The sequence below is a fragment of the Pogoniulus pusillus genome, chromosome 6 (genome assembly GCF_015220805.1).
Source record: "Pogoniulus pusillus isolate bPogPus1 chromosome 6, bPogPus1.pri, whole genome shotgun sequence".
Classification (NCBI taxonomy): Eukaryota; Metazoa; Chordata; class Aves; order Piciformes; family Lybiidae; genus Pogoniulus; species Pogoniulus pusillus.
Window position 1 is genome coordinate 21,882,615 of NC_087269.1, and position 11,825 is coordinate 21,894,439.

Below are 11,825 nucleotides of genomic sequence, written 5' to 3' on the forward strand. Positions count from 1 at the left end.
CAGAGCTTGTCACTGCCCCATCCCAGAGCATCCCAGGAACTCAACCAAACTGCTGTTCATTAGGTTGCATGTGGTAACGTACCTTCCATCTGAAAAGAGAAACACATGCAACACCAAGCAGGAACAGCCTGGAAACACCAGCCACAGCAGCTGTAGTAATGAGGTTACTTTCCAGCTTGTGCTACCACTGTGGTGGCCCCAGGTGAGAGCACAGAACAGAGCTCTTAACCCTCACTGTAGGGCCTTGCCAGTTGGACCATCAACCAGTGCTATAGGTGGGTTGTGCAATTCCACCCAGGTGTGTTTTGCCTTAGAGTCCAGACTGAGTAGAAGCACCTAGGTATCACTCTATATCGTGTCCCCAGGTGGGGCAACAGTGCCCCTGTTCACAATGAAACAAGCAGGCTTTTCTCTTTTCTTCAGAAAGAGCAGAGGTTGTTGCTTCCATAAACATGCTATATGGCCCATTGCCTGTGACTAGCTCTTCCAGCTACTGGCTGCTCTTACTGTGGTACTGGCACTCACACTTGTCCCAAATTCTTCTTTTATCACAAGTTTGGAGGCTCCACGGACATGCACATGTGTAACATGCCTTGCAGAAGAGGAAAAGCACTGTCTGAAACCCTGTAGGAAGATCAAAAGCAATTGCTGATGGAGGTTTAGACTGAAGAAGAGAAGACTTAGAGGGGATGTGATAAATGTTTATAAGTATCTGAAGGTTGGCCAGGAGGGGGGCGACAGGCTCTTTTCACTTGCTCCCTGTGACAGGACAAGGAGCAATGGGTGTAAGTTGCAGAAAGGAGGTTCCACCTCAATACAAGGGGAAATTCTTTACTGTAAGGGTCACAGAGCACTGGAATAGGCTTCCCAGAGAGGTTGTGGAGTCTCCATCTCTGTAGACTTTCAAGGCCTGTCTGGATGTGTTCCTCTGTGATCTGTGTTACATAGTATTGTCCTGCTCTGGCAAGGGGGTTGAACTCGATCTCCTTGAGTCCCTTCCAACCCCTAACAACCTGTGATCCTGTGTTTATAGGGATCCAAAAGTACACAGAAACCACTGTGGCAGTAATGAGAAGGAAAAATCTTTTTAATCTTGCTTGAACAATAACCTGTTCCGAGGATTGTGGGTTCACATTAAACCAAGACTGGAGAACTGCCACACAAGGGAAAGAATATAACTTTATTTAAAAAAAATAATAATTTAGCACAAACAAACAGGATTGCAGAGGTTTGATCCAAGCAGGAAGAACAATATTTACCCACAGAACTTTAAACAGACCAATTTCATTGCCTTGTAGATGATATTTTCAGTGCCCTTCCCTGTCTACAGCTCTACTTCAGGTCCTCACCTGCACATGGAGTCCCTGACTCCTGGGGCTCTCGTTAACAAGGCAGAGGAGAAATGGTATGTGCTGTACGTGAAATGCTATTCTTACTGCCAGAACCTCTACAGAAGATCAAAAAAAGACAGAAGAGCAACACCAGCATCTAAACCAACGTGCAATAAAAAGGGAACAACTTGCACTCCTCCCTGGAATTCTACCTACCCATGCCCCATTCCCAGTAACCTGGCCAAATGCTTCCACCCATGCCTGAATTCGTGTTCCCGCCCACAGGTTCTGCACACAGAGATGTGCACACAGGCCTTTGCAATACCACTCCCTCCCAGCTCTCCTTTCATCTAGACCTGCTGATCTTTCACCTTTCTCCGTGCCTGCATGCTGTACATTTCTTGGCACAGCTGCAGTTAATTTCACAGTGACAGGATGTGCCCCAGAACACGCTGAGCCACTACTGCAATTTCTTCTCTTCTGTGAAGTGGCCTTTCATGCAATTGCCGTTCTGATACACAGGGCTGCCCCCCTTCCTTCTGCACCACACCACAGACTTGTAGAGCATAAATCCAGTACTGGCCAGACAAAACAACAGAAGAGCCAATATGTCCAGGCAGAAGTACTCATACAAGGAGAGATCATAGACAGCAGGGCGAAGATATGGTGCCCCATCGTAACGAAGGATGTACTCCAGCCAATACACTGTCCTATTGAGAGCATGCATTGGTCTGTCCAGGTGCAGAGCTGAGATGAGCTTGGCTGCTTTGCTGTAGCTGCAATGGAAGAAGACAAGAAGTTATCCTTCTGACAGAAGCTTCACAGCTAAGAAGTGTTTTGGGAAGTCCAATGCTGCTTTCAAATTCCAAGTGACACCTCGGGAGAATGCAAAATTTCTTCCAAGATTCTCTTCATCTATGCCTCTGAAAGCAATTGTTAGCCATGGCAGCACACACCAGAGCCCGTTTTACTTTATGTTTTATTAGCAATGCTAATCTGACAGCTCTCAAATCTGTGCTCAGTGGTTTCATGCGCATTGTGGTTTTCTGAGGGCAGTATGCAACCAAAGGCCTCACTCAGCATCAAGCCACATCTGCACACTTGTTGACTGGCCAAATCCTTCAAGGTGCTGATCTGTAACATCTTAACAACTTACAATGAGGTCAGTAGTTGAGAGCTTCTAACAAGTATCAACCATATAAAAATAAAAATCAAGCTCTCAGACAGCATTTCAAATGCCAGCAGTTATAGTTTTCCTGTTACAAAGAGGGATTCCTGTGTCACTGTACTGCAGCAGATCTAGGGAAGAGTTGAGTATATGGCTGCCAGAGTGAGCAGATGGAACACTACCTGCAGCTCACTCTCCACATTAAGTGCTTCTGCAGAAAGCTGTTTGAACACGTCCAGAGAGATCTCAAGGTGAGGACTACATCTGAGAATACTGGGGCACTAATATGTCTCATCAGCTGAGCAATACTTTAAATTCTGCTTGATTCAGAAGCCGCCACAGGCTATGGTAGAGATCAGTACAAAGACATACCGGTCCCTACATACAGCCTGCACCAAGGAAGAGCCTGATGCTTCTGGATGCCTCACCTGGGGTCAGAGATAACTGTGACAACAGCCTGGTAAAGATCCTCTTCTTTCACTCTGCTCCAGTCCATCATGATACCCATACCCTTTGCCTGCACTCTGGTCATGATGTCGAACTGGTCCCCATAGAAAGGAAATCCCACCACTGGCACACCATGGTAAATGGCCTCAAATATGCCATTCATCCCGCAGTGGCTGACAAAGGCTTTCACGTTGGGATGGCCTACAGGCAAAGAAATAGCATCAGGTCAGCATCTCCCACACTGAACCAGGGCTACTGGTGGCTTCCTCAACATCCAGCACTGATATATGTTTAGAGAAAACCAGGCATGCTGAGCAGAGAGGATGCTACCCTTTGCGAACACATCTTCCTTTTGGCAGCCCAGAACTTGCAATACAACACCCGAAGGAGGAGCGAGGCAGCAGCCAAGGTGCACTTTTAAGCAGGCGTTAGGTGAGGACCATGCTTTGTACAGATGAAACTCGCAATGAGCAACAGAGCTAGGCACAGACAGGACCTGTTGTCCTCTTATGCCTTTGCTGTGGTTTGGGCTAAACTCCAGGGATGCTGCTAGCAGCACACACAGACACAGAGCCCAGCCTTACCTAGCAGGTCATTCTGGGGCAGCCACCCCATTATCAGTGTATTCTCACCCAGGTTTCTTGGCTTCTGCCCAAAGTATCTGTGGGAGGAGATGAAGGAGAGGGAAGAAAGGGAAAAGAAACACACAGAATAATTATAAATCCAGTCAGATCAAGAGATGGCAAGTAAATTCTGTGTTTTGAGAAGATTCACTACTCAACAGTGATTTTCACCAAACTGGAGTTAAGAGAAATCCCATTCCCTCCTTACCTCCACACTACTCTCTGCGGGAGACGAGCAAAAGCCCCAGCCATCTTCTCTACCAAATCACTTGGGAGAGCTCGAATTCCAATGCCAAATGAGACAACAACAACACCTGCATCTGCTGCCTCCACCCAAAGACGCAGACCCTATGGGAAAAAACACACACAGCTGCCTTTAAGTCTTGTTGGAGGAAGGCCCTTCCCACTGTTGCCTCTGCCAGCAGAATGTTGTCTACTGAGAGGATGAAACCATATCCACCAAAAGCACAAAACTACATAGTTTTCACCGGGCACTGGGATTTCTACATCCATCTAGGCAGAAATTACTTTAGAACCTCCAGGGCTTGGGAGCTTGCAGGGAGGTGTCCAAAACTTTCATCTCATAGCATTATCTCCTCCTTTGGTGGCAACAATTGCATTGCTGAGACATTGCACTCTTTGGTAAGGAGGACTCTGAAAGCATAGGCGCCACACAGGAGTGGACAGAGCAGAGAAGGCAATAGGAGTAAAAAGTGGAAGACTATTTTCTATCACCACTAAAGCAGAAGGCCAACCTGCTGGGGTATCTAGCTGTAGGCTGATAAAACAGATGAAACATCATGCAGGCAGAGGCGGGGACAACTTGCTGGACACTCTTCACAAACTCTCCAATGTTGAAGGCTCCTGGAGGCAGCAAAATGTTTTGCCATCTTGCCAGGAAACCTCTACTCATCCTTGACAGCTACTTGAAGGTCACAGATTTAGTCTTTAATTATGTCACAGAGAGATAGCTACAGCTCCATCAAAACCCCCAACTGCTTATCTTCCATTTAGAGGCTACTGCAATGTCACACAAACAACTTAAATACCTAGAACAGAATCCATACATTTTTCAACCAGAGCCAGAAGGCAGCAGGGAGAAGAAATCAGCCATCACAGTTGCTATGGAGCAAACACAGATTATTTTCTTCTACGCCAGGCTGCAATGAGCCTATTTTTTATTATGGATTCTGTCCTGCTTCAAGTTTCCCATATATCACATCAGGAGCATTTTAGGGAAGTTTCATAAAATCTGTCTTTGAATACACATACTTCCTTGAAATAAACACCTAAAGAAGAGCATGTTATTCAAGGAGAAAAATAGGATGATTAATTCCAAATATCTTATAGTAGCGGTCTACAGGTTGCAGGATTATGGTACAGAGGAGTTACAAAACACATCTCCATTTTACTCTCTTGGAATGCTTGTCCTTTGCTGTATGCTTCAGAGACTCAAACCAATCTATGCAGGAATGCCTAGAGAGCCCTAAAAAACCAACAGCCAAAAGTAAATATCAAAAATTCAAGTAAGGAACTTTGTGGGTTTTTTTGGTTTGTGGTTTTTTTTTCATCTTCTTGAGTTTCACATCCTCTGAGCAATGCAACCACTAAAACTACTGGAGAAAGAGCTGCTTTTACTTTCCTGAATAAAAACATGACAAATCCTAAACAGATAATTACTGTCTACAACTACCTGAAGGGACATTGTAGCCAGGTGGGGGGTGGCCTCTTCTCCCAGGTAACCAGCAATAGAACAAGGGGACACAGTCTCAAGTTGTGCCAGGGTAGGTATAGGCTGGATATTAGGAAGAAGTTCTTCCCAGAGAGAGTGATTTCCCATTGGAATGGGCTGCCCAGGGAGGTGGTGGAGGCACCGTCCCTGAGGGTCTTCAAGAAAAGACTGGATGAGGCACTTAGTGCCATGGTCTAGTTGATTGGATAGGGCAGGGTGATAGGTTGGACTGGATGATCTTGGAGGTCTCTTCCAACCTGGTTGATTCTATGATTCTATGATTATCATCTGCAATTGCATCTTAACATTTGTCTTTCTGAAACAGTATTAAAGTTGCTAGGGAAGTATGGCTGATGACAAAAAGTTCTCACCACCTCTCAAATACATGTCTGTATTTCACGAGTCCTAATTAGAAGAATTAAAAACCATAGTGTTTCAACTATGGCTTAGTTACATATTTCTACTCCAGTTCACCTGAGAGATTCTTTAAGCTACCTCTAGACTTACAGGGGCCCTCTTTTCTGCTAGTGTCTTGTAAAGTGGACACAGATGTGCCTACCTGCTATCATGACACCCATTGACTACTGTAGGACTCCAGACTTATCTCCATTGTTTCCCCTTAGGCACTCTGGCACCTGTTCTGGAAGCTGTGAAGCACATGAATAATGTCCCAGCAAACAAGTTCCTTCTTTACAAGCCAGGCACGTATGCGGCCGGATTGACCAAGCCAGTGTTAGGCAAGAGCTGTGAGGCAGCCATTCTGACACAGCTTTTGGAGCGCCCTACAAGCACCGCATTTCCTGCGTGCTGTGCCACATGGCAAAGGGTGATGTGCCACCATATACACATCTGGACAACTTCTCTTCTAAAGGACCTGACCTCGCTTCTTTTTGACTAGAAAGGTTACCCACTGTTTTAGTTACAGCTACCATCAAAGATCTTGACAGGCCTTTAATAATCTGAAACTTGAATTTTATACCCATTTCAGTCCCTTAGTCAGGACACCAGGATGACCTGACTGTCCAAGGGTAATTATCCAGGTTTATTTCCCCTTAGAGGCTTGAAGGGCTTGTGCCCTCTGAATTTTTTGCTAGGGATAGCTCTGAATTTATTATTAGTTAGAGCAAAATATAGGCCAGAGAAAGCTTCTGGGGTGACTGAAGAGGTTTCCCTTGGGGCTGGACCTTGAGAAAAAGGGGACAATGCACAGTTTTGTACACTTTGAGATTCCATATTGAATTTCATGAATGAACAATCATGGCTCTCCCTATGGGTACTTTAGACTATAAGCTTGAGGGCAGAAATGACCTGTGAGAAATAGGATTACAGAGGAAGTTCTGACAGTGATGAAGCAATGGAGAAGAATTGTTCTTCTCATTTCTGCTTCCAGTATCAGAACAAAGTAGTCATAGGGACAAAGAGACCCAGGGACAAAGCTGCCAATTTAGGAATTCCACACACCATTTTACATGGACAATGAAGCTAAATCCTGCTTCAGAGTGGCCAACTTCATTCTATATTCTTGCTGCAATCCAGTCCTCAGCGTTCCTTGTCTCTCTGCACCAAAACACAGCAGCTTTCCAGGCTTATGGGGCTTCAGAGTTCTTACAAGGTTCTTCAAAATATTTACACTGGACAACTCTCCAGATTAACTGCAATCACAGCTCAAAGCTCTTCCACACTTACCACTGGAAGGGGCTTTGCAGGCTCAGCAAGGATCCCGCCTGTGAAAATGACATGGGGGAGTGTTGGACGGGGAAAGTCCAACACCACATCATTACAGAGGAAGAAGAGACTGGTTCCATGGACAAGGTCCAACATGGATGTCTTGGGTTCCACCCTATGTTTCTCCATGAGACGTTCAAACTTGGGCAGGATGACCAGCTTCGTAGCAATGCGAGTGATGATGTAGACTAGGAGATTCCAAGTCCTACCAAAGAAGCCCATCCTGTCTGTCATCAAGGAGTTGAACTCAGGGACATAGGCGATAGGGGAAGTGGCACCAATTTCCGCTGGGAACCAGAAACCAGTGGAGATCACAGCATATTTGACATGAAGAATATGGGCCAGGATAAAGCCACACATCTCATTTGGGTCCACCAACAGCAGATCAAAGTGCTCATGCTGAAGTTTCTGCAGAAGGGTGGAGTTTCCCAGCACTAGGTCACAGTTTTCCAGGTACTTCTCCAAAAAGGAGAAGATCTCCAAAGAGGTCATCTTCCCTTGGAAGACACGTTTTATTTTCTCCTGCACCCAGGCATCTGCGCTTTCTGTGCTGAAGATACCCCAGTACCTCTGCATGCGGAAGCCAGGCAGGTGCATATCTATATCCCGACCCTCATGAAGAAGTAGCACAGGATCATGGCCCTGGTCAGTCAGTGCCTCTGCTACTCGCATGAAGACTCGCAAGTGGCTGTCAAAGACTATGGTGGGCATAATCAGCACCTTGGCACAGTGAGATGACTTCACACTGAATGCAGCCACTAAGAAGAGAAAAGCAGCAGGGCATGGTGGCACCTTCGCCATTTTCATTGCTGCAAGGAAAGAAACAAGCTATTAATATAGCACAAAATGCTTTGTCATGAACATAGGCAACTAACAACATGGATTGTAGCTGCAAGCACCTGAGTTTGGAGAGAAGAACAATTTAGAGCTTAACACCAGAAAAACAAAACAAAACAACAACAACAACAAACCCCCAACAAAACCAACTAAAACCCACAAATAAAACCAAACAAAGAAAAACCACAAAAACAGGAAGGAAAAAAGTTACAAAACTAATAATAAAAAATAAACAACTACAGACAGATATGAGAGTGTATCAGGGGAGCTTTCCAGAAATTCAAACCCTCTTCTCTGTGCTCCGAAGGTGCAAGAACTAGCAGACCAACTTGTAGTTAGAGCAGCTAGAGGAGGTTGGCTGTGTCACAGCACCAGCACAGACACTTGCTGCTCAATTCCCAGTTGCCACTACAGAACCACTGCAGCTGGATTTAATTTCTAATTCTGCCAAGACAGAATGGCTGGCTCCCTCTGGATCAGTGTTCAGGCTCACTGGGGGTCTGCAGAGCCAGATAGGAATGCTGAGAGGCATGCTGCAGCTTTGATTCTTCCAAGGCCGGCAAGACACCTTGCTCAGAACAGATAGAACCGGAGAAAGTCCAGGTCATAACAGGACCCTCCAAAAGGAAACACAGTCCCAGAAATCATAGCAGAGGTCTGCATGGGGAGCTGCTCGGCTGTGAATCAGCTTTAGGAGGATGGGGAGTCTTCAGGGAAAGGGTTGGGAAAGGAAAGCAGGCACCAAGATACTTATGTACTGGAAAGTGGCAGACCCAGCAAGCAGCCCTGAGACTGTGTGCAACACCTGTGACACACTGATGCCCCTTAGTCACACTCCTACAGCAATCACCCCATTTCTAGTTTGGTAAAACGTGCAATGTTTCTGTTGTGTAAGGGGTGTTGCCTCATCACTAGATGCGAACGTGCCTCACCCACACCTGACGTTATTTTGGGAGAAGAATTATGCGATAATTATTTGGGAATAATCAGAAGCAGAGTTGTGTCCTGAGGACTCCGTTCAGACATGCTAGGAAGGGAGGGGGCAAGAAATTACAATAGGAGCAGTTACTGATGGGTTTGGATGGCCCCACCTGCTAAGCCCCAAGGGGACTGCAGGGAGGTAGTAGTGCAAAATTTGATACAAGATTTTCTGCCAGCATCTCCACTGTTGCTTGATCAGTTAAGAGGCAAGAAAGCAAGCCACGGATAGCATCCTGCTAAATATAGTCTTCAGACTCCCCTCAGCAGCTAGGTGGGAACGCAGACATCAGAGTAGAAGTGCCATATTCCACCCTCCCACACCCATTGCTTTCCTGGCTCATGGGAAAAAAAAACCAAACAAAAACAGAGAAGCCACTGGCTGAGACCCTCTCCTGTTTCAAAAGCAACTCCTACTAGTGCTTGGACTCCCATTCCTCCAATTCAGGGCCAACCAGGTGGCTGGGCCTGCAAGGTTAATAAGAATAGCACACAAAATGCTAGCAGACACCAAGAAGATGGCTGGACCCAGAAAGCAAGAGCTCCAGGAGGCTGAATACAAAGGTGGTGGGCTGCAAGAAAAGTAAGAATCTACCCAGCATTCTGCCTCCCTGCCAGTGGGAACAGGCTGGCTCATGCCAGAAGCACTGGCTGCTATGGAGCTACAGTCCACAAAGCTGGTCTAGCTCTCAATCTACTTGAGAAGCCCAAAGGGCTTCCTGCTCATTGCCTAAGAAGCTAAAGCATCTGGCTGATGTTGCACAGGAGATCCAGAGCACATGAAGCTTCCAGAGAACAGAGGGAGGGGCAGCAGCTCTCCATTACTGGCCTTCTTTAGCACTGTGGGAAGCTCAGGACAGACTCCATGACAGGAACAGGTACAGGCTTGTCCCGGGGCACCTGGTAGGTCATACACATGCATGAATATACTGCGAAGAGCAGGAGTGGTTTTATTTGTGGGGTGGAGTGTTTTCTCATTGGGCAACAAGTAAAAGGTGAAGAAACAGTGCAGGCGAAAGGAATCGTTATTCAATGAAAAAATTAGTCACCCACCTTCAGCAAGGGCCACATCCTGCCAAGAACCCACATGCCACACATTACTGAGCCCCTCAGCTCTGCTGGAATCCTCTGGGACCTACTAAGATCCAAATGACAACTAATCTGTCAAGCCCAGGTCTGGGGCAGGTGCTGACAGAGGAGATCTGCAAAATGCCCTTGGCTGCTTCGTCCCTTCCAACACAAGGAGCAATCCCTGAAGGTGCTGGCTCAGGAATCCCTTCTCCCTGCTTTACCTCTTGCCAATACTCAACAACAAAGTTTCCTGATGAGCTTTGCAGCAGGATCCTCCAGCAAGAGCAGGTGCTGTGGCCAGTGCAACACCATCTGCAGCATAGGGAGCTGAGCTGCCCTCGCCCACTGTTAGGTTCCAGGCAGGTGGTCATAGAATCATAGAATGGTTTAGGTTGGAAGGGACCTCAAAGATCATCTAGTTCCAAATCCCTGCCATAGGCAGGAACACTTCTTACTAGAACAGGTCGCTCAAGGCCTCATCCAACCTAGCCTTGAGCACCTCCAGGGAGGGAGCATCCACAACCTCCCTGGGCAATGTGAGCCAGTGTCTCACCACCCTCACTGTAAAGAACTTCTTCCTAACACCTAGTTTAAATCTCCCCTCTGTCAGTTCAAACCCATTACTCCTCATCCTGTCATTACAAGGCCTTGTAAATAGTCCCTCCCCAGCCTTCCTGTGGGCCCTCTTCAGATACTGGAAGGCTACTATAAGGTCTCCTCGAAGCCTTCTCTTCTGCAGGCTGAAGAGCCCCAACTTTCTTAGCCTATCCTCATAGCAGAGGTGCTCCAGCCCTCTGAGCATCTTTGTGGCACTCCTCTGGGCTCTCTCCAACAGTTTGATGGCCTTCTTGTGTTGGGGTCTCCAGAACTGTACACAGTACTCCAGGAGTCTCATGAGAGCAGAGTAAATGGGGAGAATCACCTCTCTTGCCCTGCTGGCCACACATTTGGAGGTTTCTCTTGAAGACATCAAGAGAAACCTCCAAATCACTGGGCAGAGGAATGAGATTCTGTGGGGAGGTGAATTCACAGCCTGTACTCCGCAGAGGTGTGAAATCCAAGTAAACAAAAGATGCCACACAAGATCCAGAGCAGACAGAACCACCTCCTTGTTTATGGCCTAGAAATCCTGGGCTAGGGGCTAAGTTAGATAACTACTGCAAGAAATAACAGTGCCACTGCAAGGAGAAGGCTCTTAGAGAAAAGATCCATCACTGTTGTCATGACAAACGCTTGGTAAAGCCATGACAACTGGCAGATTTACCAGAGGCAGAGCAATCCTCTTAACACCACAGCTGACAGAGCCAAAAGTTTGCATTCAAGAAAACTCTTTTAAAAAGCCTATGGCACAGAGGCTTTAGAGTTCACTGCTGCAGTAGGCAGGGTAGGGCAGGGCTGGCCCTTCAGTAAGTGTCATGACCAAAGCCAGCTGCAGAAGTGGGCAGGGGGAAGTCTTCTCTGACTGCCACTGCAGGAGCAGCATGCCCCTGTCTTGCATGTCTAGCCACTCTCAGTTGCTGGGAGATTGCTTTCAAAGCCACAGCAACTCACAGAAATTGAAATGGGAGGCAGTAGAAAGGGAGCAGAGAGAGAACAGCCTGTTTGATAAGGCATGGCTATGACATCAACAGAAAATTTTATCAATTTCACTTAAGTAACTGAACAGTTACAGATCTGAAGACAGATGTTTAATCTGCATGCCTTTCATGAGGTTAAAGTACTAAGGCCTTTGACAGCAAGCAGCCTTGGCAAACAAGTCCATAAAGAAAGGGCAGTGAAGAGAGTTTAAGTGCAAGAGCCCCCCTGCTTACACCTCCCCGTCCTCCAGTGTTTTGTATTATATAGTTCCTGTCTGAGACTTGGAAGCCCGTGTCCGTGGGGCTGAATTATTTCTCCTCCTGCATCCTAGTCTC

General features: G+C 46.7%; 1 protein-coding gene across 1 annotated transcript; it reads right to left on the reverse strand.

The window, feature by feature from the left end:
* Positions 1–1,161: 1,161 nt before the first annotated feature.
* Positions 1,162–7,833, reverse strand: LOC135176503 (2-hydroxyacylsphingosine 1-beta-galactosyltransferase-like). Its single transcript, XM_064145643.1, has 5 exons — positions 6,988–7,833; positions 3,778–3,917; positions 3,531–3,607; positions 2,928–3,147; positions 1,162–2,107 (listed from the first exon to the last, which is right to left on the reverse strand). Exons 1-5 carry the CDS (start codon positions 7,831–7,833, stop codon positions 1,792–1,794), a joined length of 1,599 nt encoding a protein of 532 aa, XP_064001713.1. The 3' UTR covers positions 1,162–1,791.
* Positions 7,834–11,825: the final 3,992 nt, after the last annotated feature.